This window comes from Tiliqua scincoides, chromosome 5 (assembly GCF_035046505.1).
Source record: "Tiliqua scincoides isolate rTilSci1 chromosome 5, rTilSci1.hap2, whole genome shotgun sequence".
Taxonomy (NCBI): domain Eukaryota; kingdom Metazoa; phylum Chordata; class Lepidosauria; order Squamata; family Scincidae; genus Tiliqua; species Tiliqua scincoides.
This window is the reverse complement of record NC_089825.1, coordinates 1,073,719-1,088,937: the sequence shown is the minus strand read 5'-3', so window position 1 is coordinate 1,088,937 and position 15,219 is coordinate 1,073,719. Positions and strand designations below refer to the sequence as shown.

At 47.9% G+C, this 15,219-nt stretch overlaps 1 protein-coding gene across 1 annotated transcript; it reads left to right on the top strand.

The window, feature by feature from the left end:
• The first annotated feature begins 192 nt into the window (after window positions 1–192).
• On the top strand, window positions 193–3,615 carry LOC136651137 (7-alpha-hydroxycholest-4-en-3-one 12-alpha-hydroxylase-like). Its single transcript, XM_066627304.1, has one exon. It carries the CDS (start codon window positions 240–242, stop codon window positions 1,779–1,781), a length of 1,542 nt encoding a protein of 513 aa, XP_066483401.1. The 5' UTR covers window positions 193–239; the 3' UTR covers window positions 1,782–3,615.
• The last annotated feature ends 11,604 nt before the right edge of the window (window positions 3,616–15,219 follow it).

Below are 15,219 nucleotides of genomic sequence, written 5' to 3'. Positions count from 1 at the left end.
AGCCTTATTTTTAGGAAGTATGTGAATGACCAGAACAGGAACACAGTAATAATCAGGAGGTGCAGGCGAATTCTGGAATGACAGTAATGACTACGGGGAGAGGAAAGCAGCTGCCTGCCAACTCAGGAATTGAATCAGGCAGTCTCGCCCTTCTGTGACATGTGATGGGCTGCTTTATAAGCAGAGCTGTGGAGTCACTGTTCTCTTTACAGCAGAGCCTTACCTTCAGCACACCAAGTATGAATGTCTGGGAGATCATCCTTTGTGCTTTCTTGGCATTTCTTTTAGCAGTTGTACTTGGGGGGCTAAATATCGCTGGAGTATTCCGCAAGTGGAGGCTGAAGGAACCCCCACTGGACAAAGGCTTCATCCCATGGCTGGGACATGCGTTACATTTCAGGAAGAACCCAGTAGAGTTCTTGGAAAGGATGCAGAAGAAACATGGAAATATCTTCACAGTCCTTCTTGGTGGCAATTACTTACATGTTGTGATGGACCCTCACACTTACGGAACAGTAATAAAGGAGTCAAAAGACAAGCTAGATTTTGATACCTTTGCTTCAATGGTCGTGCTTAATGCATTTGGGTTTCGGCCAACTGAGTGTCATCATAAAGTTGTACAAACAATGAGCAAGAAGCATCTCAGAGGCAAGCGTCTAACTGATCTGAACCAGGTCATGATGGAGAAGTTGAAGGCGGTGCTGCTTCCCAGTCAGGACTCGAGCAGGAAGGAAAGGTCGTGGCAGGAGGACGGAGTCTTCAACTTCAGCTACAAAACCATCTTCCAGGCTGCGGTTATGTCTTTGTTTGGAACTGAGCCAGGTGAAGATGGGAAGACCAAAGAAAATGCGACGGAGCATAAAGTAACACAGTGGGATTTGTTGTTTGCAAATTTTAAGAAATTTGATCATATCTTTCCCCTGCTGGCTTTTGATATGCTGGATCCTTTGGGTAAGAAAGAGGCAGAGAGTTTGAGGAACTTTTTCTGGGACGTGCTGTCTGTAGAAAAGATAGGTCACAAAGATAACATCAGCAGTTGGGTGACTGAGCAAGATCAGAGCATGGCTGAGACTGGAATGACGGAAAAGATGCGGACTCAATTTCAGCTGCTTCTCTTCTGGGCATCTCAAGCGAATACGGGTCCAGCTACCTCCTGGCTTCTTGTGCATCTCTTGAAATATCCAGAAGCAATGAAGGCAGTGAGGGAAGAACTGGACAGAGTACTAAAAGAGACTGGTCAGGAAGTGAAGCCTGGCAGCCCCTTCATCCAAGTGTCCTTGGACGCAATCAAAACTCCTTTTCTGGACAGCACAATAGAGGAAACTCTGCGCTTGAGAGCATCTTCTTTCATGTTCCGAGGTGTGGTGCAGGATATGGACCTTAGAACAGCCGATGGGAGAGAATACATGCTCCGGAAAGGAGACAATGTGCTTCTTGTCCCTTTCATAGGACTGCACCTGAATCCCGAAATTCACCCTGACCCTCACACTTTCAAATATGACAGGTTTGTGAAGCCAGATGGCACCAAGAAAGAGTTCTACAAGGATGGGAAAAAGCTGAAGTATCCCATTATGCCCTGGGGTGGTGGACCCTCCATGTGTCCTGGGAGGTTCTTTGCTTTTAGTGAACTGAAATTATTTGTAATCGTGATGCTCAGCTACTTTGATATGGAACTGGTGAACAAGGATGAGGACATACCACCATTTGATGATGGCCGCTGTGGGCTTGGAGTCATTCCACCTACTCATGACATCCAGTTCAGGTATCGGCTGAAATTCTAAAGGGAAAGAACGGTCATCCTGACTTTCACAAACATCTAATGTATTGGCTTGAAGTAATTCACTCTGTTGAATCCTGTTAGGAAATATCTTAAAATATCTTCAGAAAGGTTTCTTATGAATGTGCAAGTTTTTACTAGCAGGGTTAAAAGGCACCAGTAGCATAGCTAGAGGGGGTGCAAAACACTAATCCTTGCATAGCACCTCACTGCAGCATGCAAGTAGCCCCTCCCCTCCCCTTCAGAGCCATTCTGCGCCTCTGCAAATGGTCTAGCAGCCCAGAATGGCACAAAGGAAAGGGGGAGGGGTCTCTTGCATGTTGCAGTGAGGCCCCATGCAAAAATTAGTGTTTTGCAGCCCCTCTGGCTACGCTGAGAGGCACCTTTTCAATGGTAACTCTTGTATTTAGCATTTAGGGTGCAACTGGTCCTATTCAGCCCTGTACAGCATCCTTTCTAGTGGCTGTTTGCTAGTGTCACTTTTGCATCTTTTTAGACTGGGAGACCTTTGGGGTCAGGGAACCATTTTCCCCCCACTGATTTTGCTGTGTTAATCACTTTGTGAACTTTTCTTGAAATGCAGTATATAAATATTTTTCATAATAGTAACAACAAAAGCTGAAGTCTAAGGGGATATCCGTGGGTTTTGTAACCGGTAAGAGGAGGGGAGTACAGAGCTGTCTCCAGACCAGCCATTTTTAACTGTTGTGCCGTGGCCCATTGGTGTGCCACGAAATGTCTGCAGCCTTGCTGTGGGAGATTTGGAGTACTGCGGCTGAAGACGGCTGGAAAACTCTTCTGGGTTCTGCAACTCTGTTTCTAGGGCAACTGTCTATATCTGCCAGTGGAGGAAGAGGAACAGATGATTCATCACTACAGACAGTTGCCCTAGAAACAGAACCCGAAACAGTCTCTCAGAAGCCAGAAGTGACATCACAAGAGGCAAAAAACCATAGAGAGTTCACAGTAATGCTTCTAAGATTCCTGATGATTTGAAAAATACTTGTGACGTAATGGATCACTTTAGCTCTCAGCAGTTTAGGGACCAGTTGACTTTTGGCCTCTCTATCTCTTGCCATGTTACCTACCTCCTAGGAATGTTGTGAAGATGAGTACTCCGAGTATTTAGATGGAAGGACAGCTCACTTATGGAAATAATAATTGTTCAGAGAAAGGGCCTTTTTTATGATTACAACTCTGTAAAGTGCTTGGGAAGCTGCCTTCAACAGTTGGACCTTTGTCCACTTAGCTCAGTACTGCCGACACTGACTGTCTGTGGCTCTCCCGTGTAGGGTTTTTTCCCCCTGCGAAACCTGGGGGTGCTGCCAGGGATTGGACATGGAACCTTCTGCATGCAAAGCAGCCATTCTACCCCTGAGCTACAGTCCCTTCTCCTAACACCCGTAGGTCTGTTTTCTTAGCCATGTGACAGAGAAAGGAGGCTGAGAGCTTATAAGGCCACCTGGTGAGCACACAGGAGTCAGTGAAATATGAACATGGTGCATCGCTGAGCCTCCATTCGACATCAGCTTGTGCTTACAATACAACAACAGTACAGATTCCTGCCTTTCAATGTCGATGAGACATGAACTTCTGCACCTCTCTGATTGTTAAACCAGTCCCACTGTCTTTGCCCAGTGACAATAGCGATGCTCTTACATGTTCAGTTATTGCACATTTCCGCTTCAATAGCAATAAAGTTGCCCTTGCAATACCTATTGTACATTCATTTTCCAGTATTTCTTTGCTTTTTCGCATATCCACCACATATAATAAAAAATTCCCTCAATTCCTTACTTATCCAACATTTGTCGTCATCAGGGTACATTTTTACTATTTTCTCTGGAATTAAATACCATCTATAAATTATTTTATATAATTTCTCTTTCAAAGAATAACCCTTTTAGTTATCTTAATACCACTTTAATTTTTGCAATATTTGTGTTCCAAGTTTTCATTTACATCTACTTTGATTTAATATAATTAATGGAATACTCTTCATTTCTAAAAATAATTTGGTCCATTAATATCTACAAAAGGAAAAAAAACATTCTACTTGTTGTTCAGCCATTTTCACTTTCTTTCTTAGTACTTCCTTTGTTCTCTGTCTTATTGGTGTTTTCCTTCTTTCTCCTCCCACTGCTCCTTCCACTTCTTCTTTTTCTTCTTAACTTTCTCAAATTTCTTAACCCCTCTCTTTTCGTCTTTCTTTTTCTTCACTCTGTTCTTTTTGGATTTAATCCAAAAATTCTTCCTCTTCTCGAAACCACATGCTCTCTGAACGTTCTCTCTTTCTTCTTCCTTAAAATTCTTAATTCTGATAATGATGATTGCTTTCTCCACCTCTGTCCCATTTCAAAAATCTCCACTTCTTTAGTTTCATCCAAGATTTGATCCATTCTTTTTTCTTGTCCAAGCATTCATTTTCAAACATATAAACTAATTATTTGTTTTAAACTAATTCACTCATAACATAGCATGTTGGCAACCTTCAGTCTCGAAAGACTCTGGTATCGCGCTCTGAATGGTGGTTCTGGAACAGCGTCTAGTGTGGCTGAAAAGGCCAATTCGGGAGTGACAATCCCTTCCACACTGGGAGCAAGTGCAGTCTGTCCCTGGTCTGTCTCCCTGGCTATGGGCCTTCCTTCTTTGCCTCTTTGCCTCAGACTGTTGGCCAAGTGTCTCTTCAAACTGGGAAAGGCCATGCTGCACAGCCTGCCTCCAAGCGGGCCGCTCAGAGGCCAGGGTTTCCCACCTGTTGAGGTCCATTCCTAAGGCCTTCAGATCCGTCTTGCAGATGTCCTTGTATTGCAGCTGTGGTCTACCTGTAGGGTGCTTTCCTTGCACGAGTTCTCCATAGAGGAGATCCTTTGGGATCCGGCCATCATCCATTCTCACGACATGACTGAGCCAAAGCAGGTGAGCTTCCAATTTTGATCCCTCTTGAAGATGTCCTTGTATTGCAGCTGTGGTCTACCTGTAACATAGCATAACATTTGGTTAATTAACATAAGTGGCTCTCATGACCCTGTATCAGTATGAGAGGGAAAGGAACACCCCTCGATCTACTTTTAAAATCGCCTGCATAATTTTCTACTTCCCAGTCAGGCACCTCGTGCCTTTTTTCCCAAAACAAAAGAACTCCAAATGCAGTAGCATTTCCTCATATGGAGGTGCCCCAGCCCAGTAATCCTTGTGGTTACTCTCTTCTGCACCTTTTCTAGTTGCTCTATGCCATGATTTATGATGATTCTGGATTATCCAAACCTTAGGATTGTTTACCGCATGACTCATACAACAACCTAGGATCACAGAGAGGCACCAGCTTGGCAGGAAATCATTCAGACCACATTTTATTTCATTTGCATATGAGGCTCACTTCCCTGAGGTGAGCAAAGACATCAGGCTTTCACATGGCATATATACTCTTTTGTGGAGGGAAAGAGAGGTGGGGATAAGGAGGTGGGAGGGGAGGGGCAGGAGGAAGTTTGTTCAGGGTGGGTTACAGTAGTTCAGTCATATTACAACAGTCAGCAAATTCTAGCAGGGTCAGCCTGCATTCAACTTACATATGCACTCTAGATAAGCATTTGTTTGCTGTCATTTGGCCTTCTTTGTGGTTTAATGTTCTTTGCCCTTCTCCTGAGATTCGAACTGACCAGAATATCCTGTGTATTCTATGGAGGCTCAGGATGACCAGATGTTGTTGGCAACCTTCAGTCTCGAAAGACTATGGTATCGCGCTCTGGATGGTGGTTCTGGCACAGCGTCTAGTGTGGCTGAAAAGGCCGATTCGGGAGTGAAAATCCCTTCCACACCGGGAGCAAGTGCAGTCTGTCCCTGGTCTGTCTCCCTGGCTATGGGCCTTCCTTCTTTGCCTCTTTGCCTCAGTCTGTTGGCCAAGTGTCTCTTCAAACTGGGAAAGGCCATGCTGCACGGCCTGCCTCCAAGCGGGCCGCTCAGAGGCCAGGGTTTCCCACCTGTTGAGGTCCACTCCTAAGGCCTTCAGATCCCTCTTGCAGATGTCCTTGTATCGCAGCTGTGGTCTACCTGTAGGGCGCTTTCCTTGCATGAGTTCTCCATAGAGGAGATCCTTTGGGATCCGGCCATCATCCATTCTCACGACATGACCGAGCCAACGCAGGCGTCTCTGTTTCAGCAGTGCATACATGCTAGGGATTCCAGCACGTTCCAGGACTGTGTTGTTAGGAACTTTGTCCTGCCAGGTGATGCCGAGAATGCGTCAGAAGCAGTGCATGTGGAATGCATTCAGTTTGCTCACAACAGGAGAGGAAACTGAAGATGACCAGAACATCTTGTACATTTTATGTTGTCTAATCCAGCCTTGAATTGGGCTGGGGTCCTGAGCTGGAGGCCAGAAATCCTCAGGCTCTGGTCTCCTGGCCATTTGTATACAGCAGCCATTTTCCACCACGGTGCCATGGCACACTAGTGTGCCGCGAGTGGTCCACAGGTGTGCCACAGGAATTTGGAGGAAGATCATTTATTAGTAAGGTCAATGGGGATGTGAGCCCCCAGCATGGTGTGCCTTGTCAATTGTCAAAATCCTGATGGTGCGCCTTGACAATTTTATTGCCTTGTCAGTGTGCCACAAGATGAAAAAGGTTGAAAATCACTGCTATACAGTATCTTGCAGAAAAACAAAAGTCAGCTGGGTCCCAGCCAGTGGTGGGATTCAGCCGGTTCTCACCGGTTCTATAAAACCCCTACCTAATCCAGTTGTTGGTTCTAAGAACTGTTTGCTGGCCGGGGATGAAATGTCAGGGCTAACCCTCCTGGGGGCAGTGGCCGCGCGGGGCCAACCCATCCCGGGGGGAAAGGGGTTGCTCCCAGCGGGTTTCGAGGACGCTGGGGCTGAAGGGGCGAGCCGGACTCAGCCGCGAACGGCCGGCGCGCCCGCACATGCAGCCTCGCTGACGAGGGCAAGAGAAGCAGCCCAGCTGCCCGCCCCACGCCTCCCCTTCCCGCCAACTGGCGAGTAGACTGCTCCTGTGCCTGGAGGCTCCTTGGGCTCAGCTCTCCCGGTGGGTTGGGGGCATGGGCGGGATGAAGAGGAGGGCGCTGGAGCAGCTCCCACCCAAAGAGACCCCTCTGCCCCCAGGGCGAGCCCCCCTGCCGCCGCGCGTCCCCTCCCGCACATGCAGCCTCCCAGTCCAGCTGCCCGCCCCACGCCTCCCCTCCCCATTGAACACAATGGAACTTACCTCTGGGTAGGCACTGAGCACAATCCTAACCAGGTCTACTCAGAAGTAACTCCTATTTTGTTCAATGGGGCTTACTCTCAGGAAAGTGTGGTTAGGGTTGCAGCCACTGTCAATCAGAAGCATCTCATCCTTGTCTCTGAGTTTGCCACACTTTCCTGGGAGTAAGCCCCATTGAATACAGTGGGACTTACCTCTGAGTAGACACTGTCAATCAGAAGGCAAAGAAGGAAGCATCTCATCCTAGTCATTGAGACTATCCTATCCACACTTTCCTGGAAGTATGCCCCTTTGGCTATAATGACTTACTCCTGCATAGACATGCATAGGATTGTGCTCAAAGGCTGCACTCCTAGCCACACTTTCCTGCAAGTAAGCCATGAGGTATTTGTTCCCTTACCTCAGGGCTGCATTGTGACTGCACAGGTGCTAGAAGAGAGCCTCACTGAGCACACAATAGGACTTACTTCTGAGTAGACATACATAGGATTGTGCCCTAAGGCTGCAATCCTACTTGCACTTTCCTGGGAATAAGCCCCATTGGCTATAATGAGATTTACTTCTGAGTAGACATGCATAGGATTGTGCTCAAAGGCTGCACTCCTAGCCACACTTTCCTGCAAGTAAGCCCCTTTGGCTATAATGAGACTCTATAATGAGTAGACATGCATAGGCTTGGGCTCTCATGCTGCAGTAAGCTCTATTGACTATAATGGGACTTACTTCTGAGTAGACAGGCATAGGGATTGTGCCCTTACTTCCCACAAGCACAGGACTGCACCATGGGGTTGGTTTTCATCCTTGGGCTTTGGGAATGCAGTTTTGTGCCTGGGATCTTTTCATTGCAATACAACGTGTTGTTACACAATGATTGTATAATACACTATCAGACACATAGAGGCGATGCTCCCACAGCTGAAATTCCTCAGGTTAAAAAAAGGCAGGAATGTGGCACAAAACATTACTTCATTAAGGGCACAATCCTATGCAGGTCTTCTCAGAAGTAAGTCCTATTGTGTTCAATGGGTCTTACTCCCAGGAAAGTGTGGATAGGATTGCAGCCTTTGAGCAGAATCCTATGCATATCTACTCAGAAGTAAATTTCCTTATAGCCAATGGGGCTTATTCCCAGGAAAGTGGAAGTTAGATGGCAGCCTTAGGGCACAATCCTATGCATGTCTACTCAGAAGTAAGTCCTATTGTGCTCAGTGAGGCTTTCTTTTAGCACCTGTGCAGTCACAATGCAGCCCTGAGGTAAGGGAACAAATGTTCCCTGCCCCCCACCACAGGATGCAGTGCATGCCCTATTGGTACAGCTGCACTGGCACTGGAAAATTGGATAGGATTGGGTCCGAAGTCCTCTTAACTGTAACTTTCCAGCACCAAGTCCTGGAGGTCTCCTTGTGACAAGGGAATGCTTGTTCCCTTACCTCGGGACTGCAATGTGGCTGCTTTGGCTCTGGAAAGTTGGATAGCCCTTAGGCTGCAATCCTACTCACACCTGGAAAGCAAGCCCAATTGACTATAGAATGTGATTTACTCCTGTGTAGGCTTGCATAGGATTGGGCTGCTATTCCCAGGCAAGTGTGCTGAGGATGGTACAGTTAGCATTGCTCCTTCCCTAGCAGAAAAGTTCCTTTAGGTTATTCTCCCTCCCCCCATCCCATGCAAGTGAAATGGCAGGCTGACTAGAAATTTTTTTGAACAAGTTTGTAAATTGGGTTTATGTCTTATCACCTAATGAAGGAGAAGCACTGGGAAGAACTTGTGATCAGGGTGAACCTCAAAACCTGCAAGGCTTGTTACATGTGCTGTTAATTTTCATTTTTAGGCTGGGTTGTGGGTGCTTGGGCACCTACACAGCTGCAACACTTTTGAAGGACTGTGGTGGGGAGGTTCTGCCTCACCTGCCTCCCCACCCACTGCAGGCCCCTGCTTTGTACTCCTGGTCAGTAGCAGCCCTCAAACTTGTGGGAGACTCGCCACTAAAGTAGACCAAAGTAATGGGTATCTGTTGTTGCCTGTCGGAAAGCAACCTAGAAGAACAGTCCCCTCATAGTACTTTTTTGCTCATTAGTGAAACTGTCCTTCAAGGCTGCCATTCTCTCTCAAACCCTAGAAGTCAACAACTCCCCTTGAACTTGTTGGGCTTCTGAGTAGACGTGCATTGGATTGCAGAGTTGGAAGTTGGAGGGGGAAGCTTTAGAGTTCACTGGAATTCTTTTTGGGGCTGGGTGGTAAAAGTAATAGAGCAGCATTTCTCAACCAGTAGTACTCATACCACCAGTGGTACTTGAGGTGGTGCCCATTGGTATTCATGGCAGGACCCCCCCACCCCAGACCTCCACTGCCTGGCAATGAGACCAGCAATATGATGCAACAGTGGTAGGAGGCTCAGTTCTGCTTTTCTTGCACTCAAAAAAGCCCTCCATCTACTCTGGGAGCCCAATCCTAAGCATGTCTACTCAGAAGTAAGTTCCATTATAGTCAATGGGACTTACTACCAGGAAAAAGTGGATAGGATTGTAGCCTGAGCCTCTTACGGTTGTTTGTTGCATCATGTCTGGCCTCTTAGTATGGAAATAACTGGTGATAAAGTCATTCCAGTTACTTCCAGTTGTACTTCCCAGAGGTGGGCCATGCAAAATGGTACAGCGGGCGAGAGGCAGATGCTGAGGAATGCTGTAATAGAACAAAAAAGAAGGGGAGATGTAAAGATGTTACTATGCTGTTGTTGCTTTTGGTTGATGATGAGGTGTCAGACTATGTGCTCAGTGCTCTTTTGCTGACCAGATGTTCATCACTAAAAGTGAACCAGATCCTTGAGAGGATTGACTGCTCTGGTAAAAATCACCAAGTTCCCACTGAGAAGGAAGGTGGCCCAGCTCAGTGCAGCAAGTTGGTTTGTGCAGATGTGAAGGTGCTATGCTGCTGTGGTGTCTCCAGAGGTTGGTAACCTGGAGCCCTGGCAGTTCCCACCTCCTCTTCTTGGTGCCTTCCTGATTTCATTATACAACTGCCTTGAGAATTCAAGAAAAAATGTCTATTTGAAGTGTGCATTTCAGCCGCATGTTTATCCTCCTTGGAAACTAGTGGCCAGAGGCCTGTAAGTATGACTACAGAGGACAGAATTGCAGCTGTGCAATTTGGATTTAGACATTGGGTGTGTGTTAAAGTTACAGTGCAATCCTATGACTGTCTACTCAGAAGTAAGTCCCATTATGTTCAATGGGACTTACTCCCAGGAAAGTGTGTACTGTACAGTATAGGAGTGTAGCCGTAGCCTTTCAACTTCCTTTGCGGCAGACAATTGAAACTGAGTTGCTCATTGCACATTGGGACATAGAACCTGTTGTTAACTTATTTGAATCCCACCACTGGTCCCAGCCCCCTCTCCCGCTCCCCACCTGCCTGCCCGCTCCCTGGAATGCCCTCCAGCAACCCTCCCCTACCCCAGAACACCTCCCTCCCACCTCCTCCCCACCCTCTCCAGACCCCTGTGTTGGCCGAGCTCGGCCAGCACAGCCTTTCCTCTCTGCATTGGCGTGGAGGATGGATGCTGCCTCTGTGAGAACATAAGAATAGCCCCACTGGATCAGGTCATAGCCCCATGTAGTCCAGCTTCCTGTATCTCACAGCGGCCCACCAATTGCCCCAGGGAGCACACCAGACAACAAGAGACGTGCATCCTGGTGCCCTCCCTTGCATCTGGCATTCTGACATAGCCCAATTCTAAAATCAGGAGGTTGCACATGTGTTGGCATCCTTCAGTCTCGGAAGACTATGGTATCGTGCTCTGAATAGTGGTTCTGGAACAGAGTGTCCTCTCCAGTGTGCAAAGCCTGGGTAAAGTAGATATGGAGGATAGACTGTTTCCCATGCAGCAAATCCCTCCTCTCCACGTCGCTGAAATGGTCCAAAGGAAAGGCAGAGGCCAATATGGTTGGTTCCAGCGGCGTCGCAGGAGTTGCCAGAATGTGACTGTGTTCACCATGAACTGCCTCAGGGACTCTGGCTCTGGATTTTGCCTCGAGGTTGACTCCTGAAGCCTTTTCCATAGCTGGATGTAGCCACAAGGCAGTGGAGGTTTGGGATCAGAGTTTTCCTTCTCTCAGATGAGCTGCCTTCCCAGGCTGACGAGACCCATCTACCCGGTGGCTGTTCGCCTCTTACAACAAGTACAGCCAAACCGAGGGCCTATTCTTATGCCCAGCCCCCAGGGGACGGTCGCACATACGCATCATGGCTTGTAACCCATAATGGATTTTTCCTCCAGAAACTTGTCCAATCCCCTTCAAAGGCGTCCAGGAGAGATGCCATCACCACATCCTGTGGCAAGGAGTTCCACAGACCGACCACACGCTGAGTAAAGAAATATTTTCTTTTGTCTGTTCTAACTCTCCCAATACTCAATTTTAGTGGATGTCCCCTGGTTCTGGTGTTATGTGAGAGTGTAAACAGCATTTCTCTATCCACTTTATCCTTCCCATGCATAATTTTGTGTGTCTCAATCATGTCCCCCCTCAAGCGTCTTTTTTCTAGGCTGAAGAGGCCCAAACGCTGTAGCCTTTCCTCATAAGGAAGGTGCCCCAGCTCAGTAATCAACTTAGTCACTCTCTTTTGCACCTTTTCCATTTGTACTATGTGCTTTTTGAGATGTGGCAACCAGAACTGGACACAATACTCCAGGTGTGGCCTTACCATCGATTTGTACAATGGCATGTATAATATTAGCTGTTTTGTTCTCAATACCCTTCCTAATGATCCCAAGCATAGAATTGACCTTCTTTACTGCTGCCGCACATTGGGTCGACACTTTCATCGACCTGTCCACCACCACCCCAAGATCTCTCTCCTGATCTGTCACAGACCGCTCAGAACCCATCAGCCTATATGTGAAGTTTTGATTTTTTGCCCCAATGTGCAGGACTTTACACTTACTTACATGAAGACGCATCTGCCATTTTGCTGCCTATTCTGCCAGTCTGGAGAGATCCTTCTGGAGCTCCTCACAATCACTTCTGGTCTTCACCACTCAGAAAAGTTTGGTGTCGTCTGCAAACTTAGCCACCTCACAGCTCAACCCTGTCTCCAGGTCATTTATGAAGAGGTTGAAAAGCACCGGTCCCAGGACAGATCCTTGGGGCACACCGCTTTTCACCTCTCTCCATTGTGAAAATTGCCCATTGACACCCACTCTCTGCTTCCTGGCCTCCAACCAGTTCTCAATCCAGGAGAGGACCTGTCCTCTAATTCCCTGATTGTGGAGTTTTTTCAGTAGCCTTTGGTGAGGGACCGTGTCAAACGCCTTCTGAAAGTCCAGATATATAATGTCCACGGGTTCTCCCGCATCCACATGCCTGTTGACCTTTTCAAAGAATTCTATAAGGTTCGTGAGGCAAGACTTACCCTTACAAAAGCCATGCTGACTCTCCCTCAGCAAGGCCTGTTCGTCTATGTGTTTTGAGATTCTACCTTTGATGAGGCATTCCAACATCTTACCTGGTATTGATGTCAGGCTGACCGGCCTATAGTTTCCCGGATCCACCTTCCTTCCCTTTTTAAAGATCAGTGTGACATTTGCTATCCTCCGGTCCTCTGGCACCGTGGCCGTTTTGAGGGACAAGTTGCATATTTTAGTCAAGAGCTCAGCAACTTCATTCTTCAATTCCTTAATGACTCTTGGGTGGATGCCATCAGGGCCCGGTGACTTATTGATCTTTAACTTATCAATGAGGTCTGAAACATCTTCCCTTTTAACCTCTATCTGACTTAATTCCTTGGTCAGGAGGGACCATTCGAGCAGTGGTATCTGCCCGAGGTCTTCTGCCGTGAAGACAGATGCAAAGAACTCATTTAATTTCTCTGCCAACTCTATGTCTCCTTTTATCTCCCCTTTCCCTCCCTCACCATCCAGAGGACCAACCGCTTCTCCGGCAGGTTTCCTTCTTCTAACATATTTGAAGAAGCTTTTATTATTCCCCTTAATGCTGCTGGCCATGCGTTCCTCATAGTCTCTCTTGGCCTCCCGTATCACCTTCTTACATTTCTTTTGCCACAGTTTATGTTCCATTTTATTCTCCTCATTAGGGCAAGACTTCCATTGACGGAAGGAAGTTTCTTTGCCCTTCATGGCCTCTCTAACTTGGCTCGTTAGTCATGCGGGCACCTCTTGGACTTAGTGGAGCCCTTCTTCCTTTGCGGTATACACTTCCGCTGGGCCTCTCTTACTGTTGTTTTAAGCAGCCTCCATGCACTCTGGAGAGATTGGACTCTTTTTACCTTCCCTTTCAGCCTCCTTCTAACCAGCCTCTTCATTTGAGGGAAGTCCGCTTGTCGGAAGTCAAGGGTTTTTGTGAGAGTTTTGCCCGGTATTCTTCCCCGACGTGCATGTAGAAATGGATCGCAGCATGATCACTGTTCCGCAGTGGCTCCGTAACATTGACATCTCTAACCAGGTCCTGAGTACCGCACAATATTAAATCCAGAGTCACCTGTCCACTGGTGGGCTCCATGACTAGCTGCTCTAAGGCACAGTCATTTAGCATGTCAAGGAATCCGGTCTCCTTTTCCATTTTTCCCAGCATCAGGGTCTTTTCTCAAGAGTCGCCCCTTCTCATGAGGTGACCAAGGCATGTTAGCTTCAGCTTCAGTGTCCTTCTAATGGACAGTCAGGGGTTGATTTCTTGTGGGACTGACTGATTTGATCTCCTTGCAGGCCTGGGAACTCTCAGAAGTCCCATGATACAGTCCCATGATATCATCCCATCCTAATAATCATAACAACACAGGCAAAACTCCTGCTTGCTAACTCTCAAAGAGACAACTAATGAAGCCTTCATAAGGCGGGCAGCAGTGGAGATTAACATATTGAAACTGGTGGAAGTGCGGCGTAAAGGAAAATGAAAGCATGGATACCAGGTCTTCTTGGGTAGAATGCTTAATGCTGAACCCTCTCTTGTCACTATGAGTGCTCTGCAGAATCAAAGTATGAGGGTACAAACATATCTCTCACTCCCATGCAGGGATCTTAAACTGTTGGTTCATGGTGCAGCAACAATATGTTAAGAACATAAGACCAGCCCCACTGGATCAGGCCATAGGCCCATCTAGTCCAGCTTCCTGTATCTCACAGCGGCCCACCAAATGCCCCAGGGAGCACACCAGATCACAAGGGACCTGCAAGGCTTCCTGGGAATTGTAGGTTAGAACATAAGAACAGCCCCACTGGATCAGGCCAGAGGCCCATCTAGTCCAGCTTCCTGTATCTCACAGCGGCCCGCCAAATGCCCCAGGGAGCACACCAGATAACAAGAGACCTGCAAGGCCTCCTGGGAATTGTAGTTAAGAACATAAGAACGGCTCCACTGGAGCAGGCCATAGGCCCATCTAGTCCAGCTTCCTGTATCTCACAGCGGCCCACCAAATGCCCCAGGGAGCACACCAGATCACAAGGGACCTGCATCCTGGTGCCCTCCCTTGCATTGGCATTTGCAACATGTTTAGGCACCTAAGAGACAAGAGTCAGAAATAACTGAAGGTTACAATACCTCGATGGCGTAGCTGGAGGGGGCGGAGCACTCAGTCTGGCAGGGAGCCTCAGTGAGGTGGGCAAGCGGCCCCTCCCTTTGGAGCCATTCCCGGTGGGGGGAGCAAAACTCCCTGTCGTAGGCTCCGTTTTGCTCCCCCCGCTGGGAATGGCTGCGAAGGGAGGGGCCGCTTGCCCACCTCGCTGAGGTTCCCTGCCAGACTGAGTGCTCCGCCCCCTCCAGCTACGCCACTGCAATACCTTGCAACAGTAGTTCTCAAGCTTTTAGTGTCAGGACCCACTTTTTAGCATGAGAATCTGTCACGACCCACTGGAATTGATGTCATGACTGCAAGTGACATCATCAAGCAGGAAAATGTTTAACAATCCTAGGCTGCACTCCCACCCACACTTACCCAGGAGTAAATCCCATTTACTGTCATTGTTATAAGCATATAGAGCAGTGTTGGCGAACCTATGGCCCGCGTGCCAGAGAGGGCACTCCGAGCCATTTCTGTGGGCACGCGCGCTGAGCCAGGCAGCCTGGAGGGGGGCGCTGAGCTGCTGCCTCCTCTCCCTTCGGTGCCCCCACCTGCCCCGAGTTTGCTTCCCTCCCTGTCTTTCCCTTCCCTTCCCCAACGGTCCAGCAGGCTCAGCCAATCAGCATCCAGCAGACTCCTGGCTTTTTCTGT